The 23,068-nt window shown below is 42.7% G+C and overlaps 2 protein-coding genes across 2 annotated transcripts; both read left to right on the top strand.

The window, feature by feature from the left end:
- Positions 1 to 503: 503 nt before the first annotated feature.
- LOC118229539 lies at positions 504 to 14,427 on the top strand. Its single transcript, XM_035421572.1, has 13 exons — positions 504 to 1,181; positions 2,478 to 2,573; positions 2,659 to 2,889; positions 3,024 to 3,046; positions 3,551 to 3,669; positions 4,087 to 4,609; positions 4,881 to 4,957; positions 8,925 to 9,379; positions 10,558 to 10,653; positions 10,739 to 10,969; positions 11,104 to 11,126; positions 11,638 to 11,756; positions 13,634 to 14,427. Exons 1-13 carry the CDS (start codon positions 777 to 779, stop codon positions 14,155 to 14,157), a joined length of 2,922 nt encoding a protein of 973 aa, XP_035277463.1. The 5' UTR covers positions 504 to 776; the 3' UTR covers positions 14,158 to 14,427.
- A 1,808-nt stretch (positions 14,428 to 16,235) lies between these two features.
- Positions 16,236 to 23,068, top strand: LOC118228955 (zinc-binding protein A33-like). Its single transcript, XM_035420563.1, has 6 exons — positions 16,236 to 16,915; positions 17,739 to 17,834; positions 17,920 to 18,150; positions 18,286 to 18,308; positions 18,820 to 18,938; positions 22,106 to 23,068. The coding sequence occupies exons 1-6, from the start codon at positions 16,511 to 16,513 to the stop codon at positions 22,627 to 22,629; spliced, it is 1,398 nt and encodes a 465-aa protein (XP_035276454.1). The 5' UTR covers positions 16,236 to 16,510; the 3' UTR covers positions 22,630 to 23,068.

A 23,068-nucleotide genomic window follows, 5' to 3' on the forward strand; every position in this document is an offset into this window, starting at 1 on the left:
AGGCTTAAACTGTCAGCAAATCATCACCTGAAATGTCCATATACGTGGCTGTATGATGGAGCTAAAATCCTATACCAAACTGCTGAAACTTCTCCTGCAAAACTGTCAAGGTCTGCGAAAGAAATCAGCAGAGTCCATTTGCTGGGGTACAAGAAATAGGGAAAACCATTTCAACCAGTTAGGACGTAGCTTTTTCCACCAAAATGCTGAAATTTACATTGACAAGTGAGCCGCTTTAAGAAGTGGCTTTCTGTGTATTGTTTCTGGTAAAAGTTAATCTTTTCTTATTTGTATGATTTGTCTGGGATTTGCTCGGCCAAAGATACAAAAGTACAAGAGGCGTCAACTGTCCAGCGCAGCAGCAAACGTTTCAATCACGTGCTTTCATCAGTGCTCTAGACCACCTGTTCTAAAGCACAACTTTTGAGTTCAACAAGCTTTGAGTCAGGATATTATAAAGAGGAATGGACTGTGTACAATGCTGCCCCCTGCAGAAAGTGCTGTCTCTAATAATCAGGCATACATAACAGGAAGAGGGAAGTACAGTTTCTCACAGATGGAAGCTTTAGTTACATCGGGGACCTTTTAATACGATTTCAATCTGTATTTTCCAGAAATACAGGATTTTCTGATAACATAGACAGAGAAAAAATACCAAGACGAAGAGATATTTGAGTCTAATTTTAAAGACAGTCCTTAACTTCAGATTGTTGTGACAGCAGTAAGTGAAAGTGAAACTAAACTGCAAATTTAAGATCAGATCAGACTGAGGCAGAATGGCGTCTGGATCTACTCTCCTGGAAGAGGAGCTCTCCTGTCCTGTGTGCTCTGAAATCTTCAGGGATCCTGTTGTCCTGAGTTGCAGTCACAGCTTCTGTAAGGCCTGTCTACAGAAGTACTGGGGACAGAAGGGATCTCAGGAGTGCCCAGTTTGCAGGAGAAGATCTTCTAAGGCTAATCCTCCCTGTAACCTGTCCCTCAGGAATGCCTGTGAGGCGTTCTTGAAGGAGAGAAGTCAGAGAGCTAAAGCAGGATCTGAAGTGCTCTGCAGTCTGCACGGAAAGAAACTCACACTCTTCTGTTTAGTGGATCAAATTCCCGTCTGCCTTGTCTGCCAAACTTCAAAAAAACATGAAAACCACAAAATGCGACCAGTTCAGGAGGCTTCAGAAGAGTATAAGGTAATTCTCAAATAAAATAATTTACATTTTACCTAATGTTTTATGGCTTGTAAGAATTTTCAGTTTACACATAGTATCAAACTGTGTATGCTTTATTATTTACTTTGGTAAATTCATTGGGATTAAAAATGATTGGGATTTAATAAAAGCTCTGCGTGTAGTGACCTCTTTCACCTGGTCAGGCCTTTCTCTATCATAATCCCCTGGTGGAGTTTGCAGTGGAGGGTCTGGTCCAAATGTAGTGCTGCTGGAACCTGATGTGCTCCTGCTAGCTAGTGAAGCTGGAGGGGAGCTGATGTCATTAGCTGAATTAGCTGGATCGAGTAGCATAGCAAGACCAGCAGTGCCATTGACTTAATTTGAGGTTTATGGATCCAGATGCTGTAGCTTTGGCGCGTATCGGTGGTTCTGGGTGTGAATGAGTAGATCCAGTAAATTCTGAACTCTGTCCTGTTGTGGATGGGGCAGATAGAGCTTTGAGCCATTTTCTAACATCCATTTTGTAAAGTAAACGCTGCCAACGCCCGAATGAACCCTTAAACTGACAAGGTAGGGGAGCGGGTTGCCAGATCAGGATTTCATGTATTTTTAACCACTAGTTTTGAATGCACGTTTTTATGCATTTTTAACCAAAATATGATTTCATGCATATTTACAGGAATGATGATTCATTGTCCATTAAGTATTTTTCATTTCCTTTTTCGTTATAATTTTCATTCCTGGATTAATTCTTATTTTTAATTGTTTATGGCTGTTCTTATACTGCACTGTGGTCCCTGGACTAATGCATTTTCTTCTTTTTCTTACACCCATCTGTAATGAGATGAATAACAATAAACAAAACTTTAACAATTTTTTCATTTTAATTATGTCACTGACCTGAAAATGATAGCTACAGCCCTGGCACAGGTTATGGATAAACTGCATTTATAAAAAGCTTTTGAGAATTAATGCAATATTTTGCGACTACTTCTCTTTTTTGGCATAATAAATATTGCCTTTAATAAATGTAACATCAACACAGAACTAAAATGAAGAAATTATTACTGTTTGTGTAAAAAAAAAAAATCATTACACTTTCCTGTATGTATTACTTAATGTCTTCATAATTGAGCATTCTAATTTATATTACTTGAAAATTTTATCACCAACTCAAACACATACTTCAGTGATGTTCTATGTAACATGAAACCCATCATTTTTGGCTTGTATGCTTTATGCCCTTGTGCTGTCTCTGTAGGCAGTGAAGTTTACTGTTGGTCTGTTTCGTCAGTAAAGTGTGTCATTTCTTTCCAGGAGAAACTCAGGACTGCACTGGCTCCACTGCAGGAGAAGCTAAACACCTTTAATGAAGTGAAACTAGTCTGTGATCAAACAGCAGAGCACATCAAGGTACTGTACTGAGGCCTTTAAATCACAGTGTTGAAAATGCAGCTCTGGATTGTGCTGAAATGGTGGTGAATAATGTTTATTCCAGAGTCAGGCCCAGCACACAGAGAGACAGATAAAGATGGAGTTTGAGAAACTTCAGCAGTTCCTAAAAGATGAAGAGGCAGCCAGAATCACTGCACTGAGGGAGGAAGAGAAGCAGAAGAGTCAGCTGATGAAGGAGAAGATTGAGAAGATGACAGAAGAGATATCATCCCTTTCAGAACAAATCAGAGCCATAGAACAGGAGCTGGGGGCTGAAGACGTCTCATTCCTGCAGGTAAGTCATGTGTCATAATCACACATAAATCATGTTTATCAATACTCAAATGAGAATATATTACATTGATACAGTTTTTATAGTCTGAGTATTGGTTATAGTATTAAAAATCAACTCTTATTCACTTATTTCAGAGCTACAAAGATGTGGAGAAACGGTATGTAAACTCCAGCCTTTCTCTCTATTTAATTTCATCTTTTAATCTCTTCTTCCTTTCTCTCTTCAGTTTAAATGTGAGTGGTAGTTTACAAGTACTGCAGCATTTCATCAATGATGAGTAAAATGGGACCAGATGGAAACATTCAAAAAAGAATGCTACATTCATGCCTAAATGAGTTATCAGATCAGATTACACAATGATTACATTTGTATTGTTAATTATAATGATTACCATCATTATAAGTAATTTAACATCATTATAATCATGATACAGATAATAGGTAATCAATGATAGAATACAAATTGCCCCCCTCTTGTGAGTGTGTGTCCCTCAGTGGGGTCGGGCTGCTTCATATCTGGCAGCCAGTGGGGCTGTGTGGCAGAGCGCTGGGAGGGATGGACCCATTTTCTTATTGAATGAAGATCTGATGTTGCTGCTGATAATCTTCTATGGTAATGAAGCCACGCCCACAGCACAAGTGACTCCTGAATATTATTGCAGAGCCCAGTGCACACTGGCGGATCCAGAGAAGGTCTCAGGAGTGCTGATTGATGTGGCCAAGCACCTGGGAAATCTGAAGTACAGAGTGTGGGAGAAGATGCTGGGGACTGTTCAATACAGTGAGTACTGGGGGCAGGGAGCTCCACATTGTCACTGTACAGGGGGAGTCTTCAGCATCCTTTCCACAAGCTGATGAAGCCAGTCAGAGTCATACTGGTCCTATCTGTGTAAGAGCCCTGGAGTGAAGAGACTGAGCACCAGTCCTTAATCTCACTGATGCTCATAATAAAATACTGATTTAAGAGTGATAACATATTTTAGGGGACAGGATTTGCACACTCAATGATTACAATGATTATACAACATGGAACATAAACAAATGTCCTTAGCTTTTAGTTCTAGTGCTGCTCTCTCACGTATCTGAGACTGTAAAGATTGTTTTTGTAAAACCCAGTTTTTATCATAAGGAGCCCATTGTTTTTGACGGTTTTCCTTTGTGCAGATCAGTGCTGACGTCTCATTCTCTGCCCCTTCAGCTCCTGTGACTCTGGACCCAAACACAGCACATCCTGAGCTCTTACTGTCTGAGGATCTGACCAGTGTGAGACGCAGTGGTGAGAGACAGCAGGTTCCTGAAAATCCAGAGAGATTTGATGACTGCCGGTTTGTGCTGGGCTCTGAGGGATTCAGCTCAGGGAGACACTGCTGGGATGTAGATGTGGGGGATGGAGATTACTGGGCGGTGGGTGTGGCTAAAGAGTCCATCAGCAGGAAAGGGTTTATGAATCTGAGCCCAGCAGGAGGAATGTGGGGTATACTGCGGCGCTCTCAGCGTTATTACGCCCTGACCTCCCCACATACACCCCTCACTGTGCAGAGGGAACCCCAGAGGGTCAGAGTGCAGCTGGACTGGGACAGGGGGGAGGTGTCATTCTCTGACCCCAGTGACAACACTCCTCTCTACACTTTTAAACACTCCTTCAATGAGAGAGTGTTTCCATTCTTCTGGCCTATTTCTCTGCAGATCTGTCCACTGAAGGTGTCTGTAAGAGTGGAATAGTGCTGTGGTTGCCTTTTGATTAATGAGATGAAAATTTATATTACGATTTTTCTTTAATTATTTATAAAATATAGATCCATGTTTGCAGCAGTTCATGATGAATGTCCCTTTGTAACCTCATGATGTCAATGTTGGAACTGGTTTGTGTGTAATCAGTTGAATTGTAATAAATGCACCAGCGGAATCACTCCAGAGTGCTGCTCTTTTCCTGACCCGTCACCGGTGTGTCTCCCAGGTGTGTGATGAGGTAAGTCTCTCTCTCCTGTGCAGTATGAACACAGACAGAGACAAATTCTCCACTCATATGCTGGGTTTGGGTTCAGTTCAAACAGAATTCAGCAGATCAAGTGAGAGAAGTGGATAAGCCCAGTGCCCCCTGGATGGTGCTATGAAATGAGAGTGAGGGAAACGTCTGTGGTCATACTCACTCTGTCCACAAGAGGGCGCCTGAGGCTGTAGTGTTGGGTGAAGCCCTTGCTCTACAAAGTGTATGGAGTGTCAGCAAGGTGAAGATTAATTGAAATATGTTTAATTTTCCGAACCCAGAATTTTTTGCCGTTAACACCCTCGTTTCCGTCCGGCACTCTGAATACGGAACACAGTTAAAACAGCTCACTTACCCAACTGTAAAATATATTTATCTGATTCAATTTGGTAATCGCTGAATTTGTTGATAGGCGGAGCAAATTGTTTGGATCAACCTTTATCAAAATGCACAACTCATAAAACATTAAGTTACAACAAATATTCACATCTAATCTAACGACGAGGTTCAACTACCATAAAACAATTAACAATGGTTACAAACATGAACAGCCACACAAGAAATGAATGAAAGAAGATACCAAACCACAGCTTTTGTCCCAAGGTAATCCAAAATGAAGAAACCAAAAGACAGCAGAATATTCCAAAAGAATGAGAGATGAAATTTAGAACGGCAGACCTAGATGGAGGACTCAGATGCCCACTTCCAACTGTTACAAACTTCCTTCCAAGTATCCCAAGTACTGACTAAAAACTAAAAGAAAGCTATTTATTTTAACTGAAGAAAAAGAGGAGGGGGCAGGTGCATTGACTCCCCCTCTGACACACACACGTACATGCAGGCACACACACACACACACACCTCAGATAGTAACCCCCCAGGTCCTGCTCTGTCTTTTCTCCAGGCTATGCTGGCTGAGCACTTTGAAGCTTCCTATGGCTGATAATGGCTAAATGGTGAATTACATGTCTGACAGGGCTGAGAGAGCACTGGGGCTCCTGCCTCACCTGCTACTCTCAGCAGTGGGGCGGTTTGTCCATTTGTGTGATTTTGTAGTTTGCTTGTGGCTAGAGGTTCAGTTACAGAATAATATCATATGTTAGGGTATGAGAGTGTGTGTTTATGTGTGTGTGTGTGTGTTTGTGTTTGTGTGTGTGTGTGTGTGTGTGTGTGTGTGTTTGTGTGTGTGTGTGTGTGTGTGTGTGTGTGTGTACTCTGTCCTTCAGACTGTGACAGGTTTGTGAAACCCATCGACTAGCAGAGGAGCTTCAGCTCACCACAGTACCCTGAGTACAGAGGAGAGACTGAGTCTCAGAGCACTGCAGGGTGATCAGAGCTTTTCACTGCTTACCTGCATCATGGACCAGCACTGCATGGTTACTGTTGGTACACATTACAGACAGAAAACAGCTCAAATTCATCTTCATTAACTTAACATAATTAGCCATTTTAATATTATCAGTTTTTAATGAAGATTCTTTTCATTTTAAGGGTGGAAAATTTCTTCATTAAAACTGTGTACTTCACTGAATTCTCAGGCCTTCCATCAGGGCCTCTGGCTCCAGGCACCAAACTTCCCAGGGACAAGAGGAAGTTAGAGTGTGTGTCTGTGTCCATCCGTCTGTCTGTCTGTCTGACTGTCCGTCCATTCGTCTGTGTTGGCGCTATTATGTATTTTTTGTTTGTTTTATTTTATCCTTAACTAAAAACACTATGTGACTATAATGTATACACGTGCAGTTCTGATATTGAACACAGGGTAGAGCACTAATGCAGGAAGTGCATTTAACCAAGCTTCTGGTGGTGAGAATCAGGTGTGTAGAACAGGAAGCAAATAGTTTTTGACCGTGTCTTTGTGGCAGTTGTTAGCTTCGCTGGCGTGCTTGCATCTGAATTTGCTGAATGGAAGCAGCAACGCTGCTATCTACCCGTGTTATGGTGAGCATGGTTATGCCGAAATGTAAATGAATGGATCGCCGAATCCAAAGACAAACAGCGCACTGGACATCGGTTAATTTTTATCCCAGAACACGCGTCCGAAACAAGTTCACCCGTTCAGTGGCTTATTTAAGTTTAATAGTTTTATTGAAAGTCATTACATTCTGTCTGTCTGTCTCTCCCCCTGCCCCGCGCCATAACTCCCCCTCCCTCCCCCCCTGCCCTGCACCATACCTGCCCCTCCCTCCCCCTTGCCCTGCACCATACCTCAGTTGAACCACGCCAGGCGCCATTTTGCCCTGGACTCTCCACACGTACGCTGGATACAGAGTAAATTATTACTTATGATTTAGAGGCTGTTTCTGTAATGCTGAAGGTTAAAGGTCGGTGTGATCCTATTCCATATTCGTGATATATAATTGGACATAACTACTCATTTAGTTTGTTAAATTTTACTGTATGTTTATGCATGAAGTATTCACCAATAAGATGCAGAATTAGGTATATTATTAGTGAAACACTTTTTGAGGATCTTTTTGATGATAAAAAATCGGGTCTGCCCCGACTTTCTTCAGCTCACAGCCACTCATCATCAGCACGGTGGACCATAATCCAGCAGGATAGTGAGTATTTCTTTTCTTTACCCCATCCTTAGCATGCTGCTGTGACACTGTAACTCCACACAGGAATGTTTGGGGCCTCTGGCTTCCTGACCACGGGACTGATCCTCCGCTGAGTCCACCATTAACTTCTCCTGCACACCCACGGCATAATGAAGAGCCTGTCCCCTTCCTCTGCAGTAAAGCCTAGCTGACTGATCAGTCAGGCACCAGCTTGGGGAAGGAACACCCCCTTTTAGGAAGAAATGGTGCAGCCCAATTTAACCCACTTCGGCATTAAAGCAGTGATCAGTGGTTTATCTGTCAGTGTTTGATTGACAGCTACAATACTGTGAGCCAATCAAATGTTTGTGGGCCCAAAATAATCCACCAACCAGGTTCCAGGGAACCCATGTGGTGTTCTGTTGCATCAGTGACTTTGTGAGAATAAAATCTCACCAAAAACGTAACAGCTTTGCTCTGAGGGTGAAGACATCGGGCCTCATTCACAAAATGTGTGTGCGATCACATTTGATCATAAACTGTGTGTAAGAATGTTTCCAAGAACATTTTGGCAAACATAATTTTTTGTCTTACCTGTACTTGTTCATGGCTGTTTCCTTATGCAAATCACATGAACAGGATTACGTGTAAAATATACAAACAGCCAGCACCCATCATCTCATACACCTGGGACATGCACAGAAACAAAGGTCTGCCCATGTGTCATAAATCCCATTACAGGAACATATTTAAGAACAAAAGAATAATTAAATAAAAGTTTTGTGAATGAGGCCCATTGTGTAACCGATCAGACGCATCTCCTGGAGGACGTTGATGGACTTCGCTGTGCGTCCCAACTCACACCTCACTTGATCCCCGGGTTCTTCCTGAGTTGGGCTGCCCCTGTCAGATAGCATTTTTATTTTTTATTAAGTAGGGTTTTTTGCTCATAGCACTCTGACTCTTCTGTAGTTTCTGAGGAGGAAACACTCTTTTTTAGGCACTGCCATCACTGTGGTTATTCTGACTGCAATGCTGGCAAAGTTGTGAATCAATCGGGTTTGATGGACAGCTGGGAAAGAACGGCAGTATAGTATAATGGCAAAGGACTTTGTCTACTAACCTAAAGGTTGCAGGTTCAAGTCCCCACTGGGACACTGCCGTTGTACCGTTGAGCAAGGTACCTAACCTGCATTGCTTCAGTATATATCCAGCTGGATACAATGTAAATGCTATGTAAAAAGTTGTGTAAGTCGCTCTGGATAAGAGAGTCTGCTAAATGCCTGTAATGTAACTGGCTTTAGGACCCCCCGTGTTGTCAGCACTTGGAAGGCTTAGTTACAAACAGGATCTTATAATATGATAATACATTTTTCAGAAAACAAGAAATTTCTGAAAATATACTGAAGATGGAAGCGAAATAGCCAAGATTGAGAAGGCAGAGATATTAAAGTGATCTTTAAAAACAGTCCTTCTTAGCTGCAGTTAGCAATAAGTAAAAGTGAAACTAAACTACAGATTCAGCAGAAGCCATTACTGAGCTCAGAACAGAGAAAGACAGAATGGCGTCTGGATCTTCTCTCCTGGAAGAGGAGCTCTCCTGTCCTGTGTGCTCTGAAATCTTCAGGGATCCTGTTGTCCTGAGTTGCAGTCACAGCTTCTGTAAGGCCTGTCTGCAGCAGTGCTGGGAACAGAAGGGATCTTGGGAGTGCCCAGTGTGCCGGAGAAGATCTTCTAAGGATATACCTCTCTCGAACCTGTCTCTGAGGAATGCCTGTGAGGCTTTCTTAAATGAGAGAAGTCAGAGAGCTAAAGCAGGATCTGAAGTGCTCTGCAGTCTGCACACTGAGAAACTCAGACTCTTCTGTTTGGATGATGATGACCCCATTTGTGTTGACTGTTTAAGAGAAAAACACAGAAATCACAACTTCTGTCCAATAGAGGAGGCTGCTCTGAAATATAAGGTAAGTAAATCCTTCTCTTTTTAAAAACTGCAAAGTACAGAACAATATATTCACTAATAATTAACTGACAACCTAAAATTTAAAAGCAAATTAAGTCTGTCAGCAAGGTGAGGATTAATTGAGATATTTTTAATTTTCTGAACCCAGCAGTTTTCACCGTTAACATACTTGTTTGACGTCTGGCTTTCTGAATACCAAATACAGTGCATCAACAGCTAACACACCTCACTTACCCAACATGTAAAATATATTCATTTGATTCAATTTGGTAATTATTATCAAAGAAAATAATCAAATTGCCAAATTCATTGATAGGCAAAGCAAACTGTTTGGATTAACCTTTATCAAAATGTACAACTCACACCCAGATGAAAATTAAGAAATGTATTAAATTACAAATATTCACATCCCAATCTATAGACGAAGTTCAACTACCTTAAAACAATTAACAAAGGCTACAGACATGGATATCACACAAGAAATGAATGAGAGAAGATACCAAACCACAGCTTTTGTCCAAAAGTAATCCAAAATGCTGAAACCAAAAGACAGCAGAATAGTCCAAAGGAACCAGAGATGAAGTTTAGAGTGGCAGACCTAGATGCAGGACTTAGATGCCCACTTCCAACTGTTACCAACTACTTCCTTCCAAGTTTCCCAAACCTAACTGACTTAACTCAAAGAAAGCCAGAATATTTTTAACCAGTGAAAAAGAGGAGGGGGCATGGACTCACAGATACACACCTCAGAGAGTAACCCCCCAGGTCCTCCAGGCTATGCTGGCTGAGCACTTTGAAGCTTCCTATGGCTGAGAACTGCCAAATGGTGAATTACATGTCTGACAGGCCTATACGTAATTAAATGATAATAAATTACTTTTGGAAAAACACAATATGATGTCTATGAACTGACTGACAATAAGGCGGATTAAAAATTAATATTTTGTAACTATGTTATCCTAGTAATACCTGTTTACCTGGCATATTGTGTCATAGAGAATTGTCAACACACTGATACGTGTCGCAGTGAACACATTGATTTTACACATGCCGTGCCGTAAGTCTCCATTCTGGGTCCCCTCTGTCTGAGCAGGGGCTCTTGTGCTGTCTGTGTAGGCAGTGAAGTTTACTGTCAGTCTGTTTCCTCAGTGAAGTGTGGACTCTGCCATTTCTTTCCAGGAGAAACTCAGGACTGCACTGGCTCCACTGCAGGAGAAGCTTAAAGCCTTTAATGAAGTGAAACTAATCTGTGATCAAACAGCAGAGCACATCAAGGTACAGTACTGATGCCTTTAAATCAGAGTGTTGAAAATGCAGCTCTGGATTGTGCTGAAATGATGGTGAATAATGTTTATTCCAGAGCCAGGCCCAGCACACAGAGAGGCAGATAAAGATGGAGTTTGAGAAACTTCAGCAGTTCCTAAAAGATGAAGAGGCAGCCAGGATCGCTGCACTGAGGGAGGAAGAGGAGCAGAAGAGTCAGATGATGAAGGAGAAGATTGAGAAGATGACAGAAGAGATATCAACCCTTTCAGAACAAATCAGAGCCATAAAACAGGAGCTGGGAGCTGAAGACGTCTCATTCCTGCAGGTAAGTCATGTGTCATAATCACACATAAATCATGTTTATGAATACTCTAATGGGAATGTATTATATTGATGCAGTATTAATAGTCTGAGTATTGGTTATATTGATTAAAATCAACTCTTATTCTCTAATTTCAGAGCTACAAAGATGTGGAGAAACGGTATGTAAACTCCAGCCTTTCTCTCTATTAAATCTTTTAATCTCCTTTTCCTTTCACTCTTCAGTTTAAATATGAGGGGTAGTTTACAAGTACTGCAGCATTTCAGCGAAGATGAGTAAAATGGGACCAGATGGAAAAAATAAAAAAAAGAATGTTACATTCCTACCTAAATGTGTTATGAGATGATAATTACATTTATATTATATTAATAATATAATTATTATATTAATAACAATGATTAACATCATAATAATAATTATAACATCATTATAATCATCATACGATAATAGGTAATCAATGATAGAAAACAAATTTTCCCCCTCCTGTGAGTGTGTGTCCCTCAGTGGGGTCGGGCTGCTTCATATCTGGCAGCCAGTGGGGCTGTGTGGCAGAACGCTGGGAGGGATGGAGCCATTTTCTTATAGAATGAAGATCTGATGTTGCTGCTGATAATCTTCTATGGTAATGAAGCCACGCCCACAGCACAAGTGACTCCTGAATATTATTGCAGAGCCCGGTGCACACTGGCGGATCCAGAGAAGGTCTCAGGAGCGCTGATTGATGTGGCCAAGCACCTGGGCAATCTGAAGTGCAGAGTGTGGAAGAAGATGCTGGGGACTGTTCAATACAGTGAGTACTGGGGACAGGGAGCTCCACATTGTCACTGTACAGGGGGAATCTTCAGCATCCTTTCCATATTGGTCCTGTCTGTGTAAGAGCCCTGGAGTGATGAGACTGAGCACCAGTCCTTAATCTCATTGGGTAATTCATTTGAGTGAAATCTTATCTATCCACCCATTATCTATACCTGCTTATCCTGAGCAGGGTCGCGGGGGGTGCTGGAGCCTATCCCAGCGTGCATTGGGTGAGAGGCAGGAATACACCCTGGAGAGGCCACCAATCTATCACAGGGCACACACACCATTCACTCACACACTCGTACCTATGGGCAATTTAGGGTCTCTTATCGGCCTATCTGCATGTCTTTGAACTGTGGGAGGAAACCGGAGTACCCGGAGGCGACAATGCTACCCACTGCACCACCGTGCTGCCAAAATCTTATCTATCTTTTTTAAAACCGCTGATAGTCTAAAACCATTGGGCTGGAGTGTAAGTAAAATAAACAGTAAAGCTGCAAGAAATATGGCAAAGGAGTTAGGCTTACTGGCACCACAGGCTAAGGGTGTTAGGCTCTCCCACCCCTCCACCTGCTTCACAATGTTCAGCAGAGTAAATTCTCCCCTTAGAATAACCAGCATGATGAAGTATATCCGTATAAGAAATGGGATTTATTTCTACAGAAAGAGTCCGATACCTACACAGAACAAGATGGATAAGCCAGAACTGAAGAAAACAGTGACAGTCCCTGCTTTTCATAGAAAAAAGTGTTCTAACGATAACATACATAATTCTGTGTCTAATTGGTATGCGGTTAATACATAATCGTAAAGTACGATTTAACAAAGTAAATGATTGGCTATGTCTAGTCATATAGCATGATTCCTGAATATGCACACGGTGACCACTTAGTCTTAAACAAGTCAGAAATAATAGTTTAGTCTTTAATCTATCAGTTACATTCAGGGTCCTGGGCAGCATGGTGTCATAGCCGGTTCCTCCCTGGCAGGACAGCAGGGAGAGGATAAGGAGGAAGGCCAAGCTCACCTGTTTGGACTTCTAGAAATGCATAAGCGACAGAGAAAGAAGACACACACACGCACACGCACACAGAGTTAGGACGGAGTGTGGCACAGTGGGTAAGGAACTGGGCTTGTAACCGAAAGGTCGCAGGTTCGATTCCCGGGTAAGGACACTGCCGTTGTACCCTTGAGCAAGGTACTTAACCTGCATTGCTTCAGTATATATCCAGCTGTATAAATGGATACAATGTAAAGTGCTATGTAAAAAAGTTGTGTAAGTCGCTCTGGATACGAGCGTCTGCTAAATGCCTGTAATGTAATGTAATACACACACGCACGCACATACACACACACAGACAAACGTACATGAAATATTTCTAACTTATTCTTATCCTTGGGAGGTTTGGTGCCTGGAGACGGAGGGGGCCCTGCTGCAAGACCTGGGAATTTAGTGTTGCACAGACTTATAGTTATGCTAGAGAGAACTCTCCTCCCTTCAGCAAACTGAATGGACAGACTGCCAATTATTAATTTAATTGTTGTTAAAGCCAAAGGAGGCTATTTCGAGGAAAGTCATGTCTGAGATTATTTTTAAGTAAGTCAACTTTTTGTGTTATTGTAGGTAGAAATTGAAAAAGAAAACTACTTTAGTTTGTTATTCATTAAATGTGCATATGTTATTTGCTACCTAGTTAAAAAAAAAAGTACAGGTGGCCTAATACTTTTGGCCTGTACAGTATTTTTGTGGCTATAATGATTCTGTATAATGGTTTTGTGATACTCAGTTTATATTATTAGGAGCCCATTGTGTCTGATGGTTTCCCTTTGTGCAGATCAGTGCTGACGTCTCATTCTCTGTCACTTCAGCTCCTGTGACTCTGGACCCAAACACAGCACATCCCAACCTCTCACTGTCTGAGGATCTGACCTGTGTGAGACGCAGTGATGAGAGACAGCAGGTTCCTGATAACCCAGAGAGATTTGATAGGGGGCTGTGGTGTGTGCTGGGCTCTGAGGGATTCAGCTCAGGGAGACACTGCTGGGATGTAGAAGTGGGGGATGATGACTGGGTGGTGGGTGTGGCTGAAGAGTCCATCAGAAGGAAAGGGGTTGTGAATTGGAGCCGAGCAGGAGGAGTGTGGAGTATACTGCAGCGCAGTGGGGCATACACAGCCCTGACCTCCCCACGTACAGCCCTCACTGTGCAGAGGAAACCCCAGAGGATCAGAGTGCAGCTGGACTGGGACAGGGGGGAGGTGTCATTCTCTGACCCCAGTGACAACACTCCTCTCTACACTTTTAAACACTCCTTCACTGAGAGAGTGTTTCCATTCTTCTGGCCTGATTCTCTGCGGATCTGTCCACTGAAGTTGTCTCTAAGAGTGGAATAGTGCTGTGGTTTGTGGGCAAGGATTCGCTTTGACAAGATTAATGAGCATATTTGCGGATAATATCTTTTACAATATTTTATTGAATCATTTTCAAAATATAGATCCATTTCTGCAGCAGTTCATGATGAATGTATCTTTGAAATCTCATGATGCAGTAAAAATCAGGTTGAAAGAACTGCATTCCATCACATCTGAGCAGGATTAATTAAAATATTTGCTATACGGTGGTGGTGTAAGTGTGTGGGTTTGTGTGTAATCAGTTTAATTGTAATAAATACACCAGTGGAATCACTCCAGAGTGCTGCTCTTTTCCTGACCCGTCACCAGTGTGTCTCCCAGGTGTGTGATGAGGTAAGTCTCCTCCTCTAGGGCAGTATGAACACAGACAGAGGCAAACACGCCACTCATACGCTGGGTTTGGGTTCAGTTCAAACTCACATGACCTGATCTGATATACTGCTTAGCTAACTACCCTGCTAGTGCTATGAGCTCGGAGAGTGAGTTTGGGTTGACCAGTACCCGAGGGTTTGGGATGGTTCGGGTCCTAATTCTGACTGTTTCTATTGGTCTGGTTGGGGTTTTGCTCTTTGTAGCTGGGCCTTTATATTTTGAGCACAGAGCGCTGTGTGAGCTGGATGGCAGTTGTAGGCCAGCGAGTCTAAGCTGAGCTCTGTGAGTGACAGAATGGACGCCTCAGAGCCGGGGAGAAAGAAGTTATAGTCAGGGGAGAATGAAGTGAGGCAGCAGCCATCGAACGGAGAATCCCAGGTCTGGACAAACCTTTACACGGTTTTTGATCGAGCTGCAGAAGAAAGCGTGGGGTTCGTAAAATGTAAATTCTGTGATGCCCTGCTTAAGTATGGGAGCCGTGAAACAGGAGCATCAGCGTTATGACAGTATAATGCACAAGCCTGCCGCTGTGCACCATCAACTGATCTGATCCAGGCATCAATCACCCCTGTTCTGAACAGAACATCAGCGATACCCCAAACCACGGCGTGTCTACTGCACTGATGCACTTATTAAAAGTCAGGGTCAAACCAGGTTCAGGTCCCAAAACACTGCAACACGCGGGCTCTGGTCAGACTCAGGTTGAATGGAATGCGGGCTCATGTAGGTTCAGGCTGAAGTTTTTGGGCCCGTTACAAGCTCTAGCCTGAGAGTGAGGGAAATGTCTGTGGTCATACTCACTCTGTCCACTAGTGGGCGCCTGAGGCTGTGCTGAGGTGTTAGATGAAGCCCTTGCTCTACCAGGTGGAGTGAGAGAGTTTTTCGTTTTTTTAGTTTAGATTATTTATTTGACGATTTACTTTAAAAGGACAATTACATGGTTGCAAACACTAATGTACATGCACAATTAAAAGAGCATCAAGGATAACACAAAAAGTCACAAGACTTATTTCCATTGTGGTCCTTGCTATACCAAACTTCTGCAACTTCTGCAACTTCTGCTGCAAAACTGTCAAGGTCTGCAAAAGAAATCAGCAGTGTCCATTTGCTGGGGTGCAAGAAATAGCAAAAACAGTTTCAACCCAATCGTGCCATCGTGCGAGGAAGGTGTGATTTGTCTTGATTTAAACCAGTTAGGACGTAGCTTTTTCCACCCCAATGCTGAAATTTACATTGACAGGTGAGCCGCTGTAAGAAGTGGCTTTCTGTGTATTGTTTCTGGAAAAGTTAGTATTTTCTTCTTTGTATGATTTGTCTGGTATTTGCTCGGCCAAAGATACAAAAGTACAAGAGGTGTCGACTGTCCAGCGCAGCAGCAAACGTTTCAGTCACGTGCTTTCATTAGTGCTAGACCACCTGTTCTACAGCACAACTCTCTCTTTGCTTTGAGTCAGATTTTATAAAGAGAAATGGATTGTGTACGCAAACTCTGGATCTTTGTTTGAATCATGTTTCTAAGGGAGGGCGTGTGCTTGCCCTGGAGAATTAGATTCCATTTGGATTAACACGTCAGAGAGCTGACTGAACCAGTAAGAACCGGGCTGGTGTAGAACTGCTGGCAGATCAGCCAATCAAACCTCAGTGGTACAATACTGCCCCCTGCAGGAAGTGCTGTCTCTGACAATCAGGTGTGTCTAACAGTAAGAGGGAAGTGCAGTTTCTCACAGGTGGAAGCTTTAGTTACATCGGGGACCTTTTAATGCAATTTCAATCTATATTTTTCAGAAATACAGGATTTTCTGATAACATAGACAGAGAAAAAATACCAAGACAAAGAGAGATTTGAGTCTAATTTCAAAGACAATACTTAGCTGCAGTTTGTTGTGACAGCAGTAAGTGAAAGTGAAACTAAACTACAGGTTTAGCAGAAGTCATTACTGAGCTCAGAACAGACCAAGACAGAATGGCGTCTGGATCTTCTCTCCTGGAAGAGGAGCTCTCCTGTCCTGTGTGCACTGAAATCTTCAGGGATCCTGTTCTCCTGAGTTGCAGTCACAGCTTCTGTAAGGCCTGTCTGCAGCAGTACTGGGAACAGAAGGGATCTCGGGAGTGCCCAGTGTGCAGGAGAAGATCTTCCAAGCAAGAACCTCCCTATAACCTGTCTCTGAGGAATACCTGTGAGGCGTTCTTAAAGGAGAGAAGTCAGAGAGCTAAAGCAGGATCTGAAGTGCTCTGCAGTCTGCACAGTGAGAAACTCAAACTCTTCTGTTTGGTGGATCAAATACCCGTCTGCCTTGTCTGCCAAACTTCAAGAAAACATGCAAACCATGAACTGCTACCAGTTCAAGAGGCTGCAGAAGAGTATAAGGTAACTGCTTTTCTTAAGATAATTTAGACTTTTAACATTTGATTTTTCTTTGCTTGTAAACTAAATGAATTTGCTTGTAAATTATTGGTGATTTAAAAGTTTGGCTTGTTGTGCAGTCGTCTACTGAAAACTTGGTGAAGCTTATCAAACAGCTGAAATGAACACATAAAAAATGTTTAGTGTCAGAAATATAATTAATATTGAATTAATAATTATTTTGAATTACTAATGAAGAAGTTACTGTATTTCTAAAGGGTTATAATGATCCAAAAAGCAGCCATATTAGGTATCAGGCCGTGTCACATGACTGACAGAGAGACAGGAGGGAGGAGCAGGAGTGTGGAGACATTCTCAGAGCTGTGTTAGGGAGCAGTGCTCAGCATGGGACAGTAGGGGTCAAAGTTCATGACTCTGATATATGTATCTGACACAATGTGGCCTTAGAGGGCAGATCACTGTTAATGTGTCAAATGTAACTCTAAAGATACAGCACATTAAACTTATTCATTTTAAAGCTATTGCAATGAAATTTTGCCAATAAGAACAGAACATGAGTGTTTCAATTCTCTACTGTCATACCCGTTTGTATGGCATGACCTGTCACAGAGGCAATGCACTAAAAAACCTGTTTACCTGTTATGACCTGTTACAGAGGCAATGCACTGAAATGTGTCTCAGTGAACACATTACATTTACACAAGCTATGACCCGAGTCTCTGTTCTGGCTCCCCTCTGTCTGAACAGGGGCTCTTGTGCTGTCTGTGTAGGCAGTGAAGTTTACTGTTTGACTGTTTCTTTTGTAAAGAGTGCAATTTCTTTCCAGGAGAAACTCAGGACTGCACTGGCTCCACTGCAGGAGAAGCTAAAAGCCTTTAATGCAGTGAAACTAGACTGTGATCAAACAGCAGAGCACATCAAGGTACTGTACTGATGCCTTTAAATCACATTGTTGAAAATGCAGCTTGTGATTGTGCTGAAATGATGGTGAATAATGTTTATTCCAGAGCCAGGCCCAGCACACAGAGAGACAGATAAAGATGGAGTTTGAGAAACTTCAGCTGTTCCTAAAAGATGAAGAGGCAGCCAGGATCGCTGCACTGAGGGAGGAAGAGATGCAGAAGAGTCAGATGATGAAGGAGAAGATTGAGAAGATGACAGAAGAGATATCATCCCTTTCAGAACAAATCAGAGCCATAGAACAGGAGCTGGGAGCTGAAGACATCTCATTGCTCCAGGTAAGTCATGTGTCATAATCACACATAAAACATCTTTATCAATTTATCAAATGGGAATATATTACATTGATACAGTTTTTTGTAGTCTAAGTATTGGTTATAGTGATAAAAACCAACTTTTATTAATTATTTCAGAGTTACAAAGATGTGGAGAAACGGTATGTGAACTCCAGCCTTTCTCTCTATTCAATCTTTTAATCTCCTCTTCCTTTCTCTCTGCAGTTTAAATGTGAGTGGTAGTTTATTTTTAGTTTTAAGGACTGTAGCATTTCATCAATGATGAGTAAAATGGGATCAGATGGAAGAAAATGTTACATTCATACCTAAATTAGTAAACATATGAACTTATGAAATGATTGTAATTATATTATGTTAATCATAATGATTAACATCATAAAAACTATTGTGACCATTATACAGATAACAGATCGTCAGTGAATAGAATATAGATTCCCCCCACCCCCCCATGCTCCTGTGAGTGTGTGTCCCTCAGTGGGGTCGGGCTGCTTCATATCTGGCAGCCAGTGGGGCTGTGTGGCAGAACGCTGGGAGGGATGGAGCCATTTTTTTTTTTTTTTCATAGAATGAAGATTTGATGTTGCTGCAGATAATCTTCTATGGTAATGAAGCCATGCCCACAGCACAAGTGACTCCTGAATATTATTGCAGAGCCCAGTGCACACTGGCGGATCCAGAGAAGGTCTCAGGAGCGCTGATTGATGTGGCCAAGCACCTGGGCAATCTGAAGTACAGAGTGTGGGAGAAGATGCTGGGGACTGTTCAATACAGTGAGTACTGGGGGCAGGGAGCTCCACATTGTCACTGTACAGGGGGAATCTTCAGCATCCTTTCCACAAGCTGATGAAGCCAGTCAGAATCATATTGGTCCTGCCAGTGTAAGGGCCCTGGAGTGAAGAGACTGAGCACCAGTTCTTAATCTCACTGGGAAATTCAATTGAGTGAAATATTATTTATCCATCCATCCATTATCTATATTTGCTTATCCTGGGCAGGGTCGCCGGGCGTGCTGGAGCCTATCCCAGCGTGCATTGTGTGAGAGGCAGAAATACACCCTGGACAGGCCACCAATCTATCGCAGGGCACACACACCGTTCACTCACACACTCATACCTATGGGCAATTTAGGGTCTCCAATCGGCCTACCTGCACGTCTTTGGACTGTGGGAGGAAACCGGAGTACCCGGAGGAAACCCACGCAGAGAACATGCAAACTCCACTCAGTAAGGTCCCAAGCCGAGATTCGAACCCAGGATCTTCTTGCTGCGTGGTGTCAGTGCTACCCACTGCACCACCGTCCCGCCCAAATCTTATCTTAGCTTAAATTGCAGTTAGCCTAAAACCGTTGGGCTGGAGTGTAAGTAAAATAAGCAGTAAAGCTGCAAGAATTATGGCAAAGGAGTTAGGCTTAGATGTGCGGGGCTTACTGGCACTACAGGCTAAGGGTGTTAGGCTCTCCCACCCCTCCACCTGCTTCACAATGTTCAGCAGAGTAAATTCTCCCCTTAGAATAACCAGCATGGCGAGGTATATCCATATAAGATATAGGATTTATTTCTGAGTCCAAAGAGTCCAATATCTACACAGAACAAGAAGGATAAGGCCGAACTGAAGAAAACAGGGACGGTCCCTGCTTTTAAAAGGAAAAAGTGTTCTAACGATAACATACATAATTCTGTGTCTACTTGGTATGTGGTTAATACATAATCGTAAAGTAAGATTTAACAAAGTAAATTATTGGCTATGTCTAGTCATATAGCATGAATCTTGAATAAGCACACGGTGACCAATTAATTTTAAACAAGTCAGAAATAATAGTTTAGTCTTTAATCTATCAGTTACGTTCAGGGTCCTGGGCAGCATGGTGTCATAGCCGGTTCCTCCCTGACAGGATGGCAGGGGGAGGATGAGGAGGAAAGCCAAGCTCACCTGTTTGGACTTCTGGAAATGCATAAGTGACACAGAGAAAGAAGACACACGCACACACACACGCACATGCACACGCACACACACAGACACACACACAGACAAAGTCAAAGTCAAAGTGTTTTTATTTGTCAAGTGCACAGTATAACACAGGTCATTCTGAGCAAAGAAATTCTTATGACATGGCAGGCAGCAACTACGTAGAAGCAGAGCAAAAACATCAAAGAATATCTAAAATATACATAATATTAAACATAATATTTAAATATTATCAGCAGTACCAGCCTGTACAGATGGGGGATATGGACAGTGAGAATTGGAGTATTAAATATTTAAATATTAAACATATAAAGTGCAGGAGTGCTGATGAATATGTGCATAAGACTGTGATAATGTACATTGAACGTACATAGGAAGTGAAGGAGCATACATAGGAGGTCATGTGATCAATGTGATCCCTGAGATTAATGTTGCTGGTTGAGAAGCCTGATGGCCTGGGGGAAAAAACTCTTTGTGAGTCTGGTCGTCCGTGCCCGGATTCTCCGGAAGCGCCTGCCAGACGGCAGCAGTGAGAACAGACCATAACCTGGGTGGCTGAAGTCTTTTATGATTTTCTGTGCTTTCCTAAGGCATCGTGTGTGGTAGATGCCTTGCACAGAGGGGAGGTGGCAGCCAATGATGCACTCCGCTGTCTTCACCACCATCTGGAGGCCTTTTTTGCGGTCAGCAGCGGAGCAGCTGCCGTACCAGGCAGTAATGCAGCCAGTGAGGATGCTCTCAATGGTGCACCTGTAGAAATTGATGAGGGTTTTGGCAGACATGCCAAATTCTTGATTCTCCTCAGGAAGTATAGGTGCTTTTGGGCAGTTTTCACTGCTGCGTCTGATTGCCTGGACCAGGTGAGGTCATCATTTATGACCACACCGAGGAACTTGAAGCAGGAGACTCTCTCCACTTCAGCTCCGTCAATGTGAATGGGGGCGTGACCCCCCCCTGTCGCTTCCTGAAGTCCACGATCATCTCCTTAGTCTTGCAGACGTTGAGAGAGAGATTATTGTCCTGGCACCATGTTGCCAAGACACTGACCTCCTCTCTGTAGGCGGTCTCATCGTTGTTGGAGATGAGACCCAGGATGGTGGTGTCGTCTGCAAACTTAAAGATGGCATTGGAGCTGCATGTGGCCACACAGTCGTGCGTGAACAAGGCGTACAGGACGGGACTGAGTATGCAGCCCTGAGGGGCTCCGGTGCTCAGGGTCAGTGCAGAAGAGGTGAGGTTACCCATTCTCACCACCTGGGGTCTGCCCATCAGGAAGTCCAGGATCCAGTTGCAGAGGGAGGTGTTCAAACCCAGGTTCCTGAGCTTGGGAACGAGCTTAGCAGGCACAATTGTGTTGAATGCTGAGCTGTAGTCTATAACCAGCATCCTCACGTAAGTGTCTCCCTTATCCAGGTGGGAGAGGGCGGTGTGCACTCTTGTTTGTTTGGCGGTGACAAACGTACATGCAGTATTTCTAACTTATTCTTGTCCTTGGGAGGTTTGGTGCCTGGAGACGGAGGGGCCCTGCTGCAAGACCTGGGAATTTAGTGTTGCACAGACTTCTAGTTATGCTAGAGAGAACTCTCCTCCCTTCAGCAAACTGAATGGACAGACTGCCAATTATTAATTTAATTGTAGTTAAAGCCAAAGGAGGCTATTTCGAGGAATGTCGTGTCTAAGATTATTTTTAAGTAAGTCAACTTTTTGAGTTATTGTAGGTATAAATTGACAAAGAAAACTACTATAGTTTGTTATTCATTAAATATGCATATATTAAATGCATTATTTGCTACCTAGTTTTAAAAAAAAGTACAGGTGGCCTAATACTTTTGACCCGTACAGTATTTAAGTGGCTATAATGATTCTGTATAATGATTTTGTGAAACTCACTTTATATTATTAGGAGCCCATTGTGTCTGATGGTTTCCCTTTGTGCAGATCAGTGCTGACGTCTCATTCTCTGTCCCTTCAGCTCCTGTGACTCTGGACCCAAACACAGCACATCCCAACCTCTCACTGTCTGAGGATCTGACCAGTATGAGAGTCAGTGGTGAGAGTCAGCAGGTTCCTGATAATCCAGAGAGATTTGATGAGTGGGAGTGTGTGCTGGGCTCTGAGGGATTCAGCTCAGGGAGACACTGCTGGGATGTAGAGGTGGGGGATGAAGATTACTGGATGGTGGGTGTGGCTGAAGAGTCCATCAGTAGGAAAGGGGCTGTGGATCTGAGCCCAGCAGGAGGAGTGTGGAGTATATGGCTGATCAATGGGGCATACGCAGCCCTGACCTCCCCACCTACAGCCCTCACTGTGCGGAGGAAACCCCAGAGGGTCAGAGTGCAGCTGGACTGGGACAGGGGGGAGGTGTCATTCTCTGACCCCAGTGACAACACTCCTCTCTACACTTTTAAACACTCCTTCACTGAGAGAGTCTTTCCATTCTTCCATCCTTTTTTTCTGCAGATCTGTCCACTGAAGGTGTCTGTAAGAGTGGAATAGTGCTGTGTTTTTTGTGCAAGGATCAGGTGAACAGACTGCTTCTTTCACTTTGACAAGATTAATGAGTATATTTGCAGATAATATCTTTTACAATATTTTATTGAATCAATTATGAAATATAGATCCATTTCTGAAGCAGTTCATGATGAATGTAACTTTGAAATCTCATGATGTTGCAGTAAAAATCAGGTTAAAAGAATTGCATTCCATCACATCTGAGCAGGATTAATTAAAATATTTGCCGGTCAAACAGCATCAAAAAAATATTATTTTATTTGAAACATTCTGTAGTGTTTCCATGAGAAGTGTCTAATTTCTTTTCAGATAACTTCCTGATGTTATCACTGAGTAATAACTGTGCTATATGGTGGTAGTGTAAGTATGTGGGTTTGTGTGTAATCAGTTGAGATGTAATAAATATACCAGTGCAATCACTCCA

Source organism: Anguilla anguilla, chromosome 6 (assembly GCF_013347855.1).
Source record: "Anguilla anguilla isolate fAngAng1 chromosome 6, fAngAng1.pri, whole genome shotgun sequence".
NCBI lineage: Eukaryota > Metazoa > Chordata > Actinopteri > Anguilliformes > Anguillidae > Anguilla > Anguilla anguilla.

Bases quoted from the DNA above. Each gene is read 5' to 3' on its own strand.
- LOC118229539 (XM_035421572.1), top strand. From the start codon at position 777: ATGGCGTCTGGATCTACTCTCCTGGAAGAGGAGCTCTCCTGTCCTGTG. The intron at 2,890-3,023 runs GTAAGTCATGTG...CACTTATTTCAG, and splicing joins AAGACGTCTCATTCCTGCAG to AGCTACAAAGATGTGGAGAA. The intron at 11,757-13,633 runs GTGAGTACTGGG...CTGTCACTTCAG, and splicing joins GCTGGGGACTGTTCAATACA to CTCCTGTGACTCTGGACCCA.
- LOC118228955 (XM_035420563.1), top strand. From the start codon at position 16,511: ATGGCGTCTGGATCTTCTCTCCTGGAAGAGGAGCTCTCCTGTCCTGTG. The intron at 18,151-18,285 runs GTAAGTCATGTG...TAATTATTTCAG, and splicing joins AAGACATCTCATTGCTCCAG to AGTTACAAAGATGTGGAGAA. The intron at 18,939-22,105 runs GTGAGTACTGGG...CTGTCCCTTCAG, and splicing joins GCTGGGGACTGTTCAATACA to CTCCTGTGACTCTGGACCCA.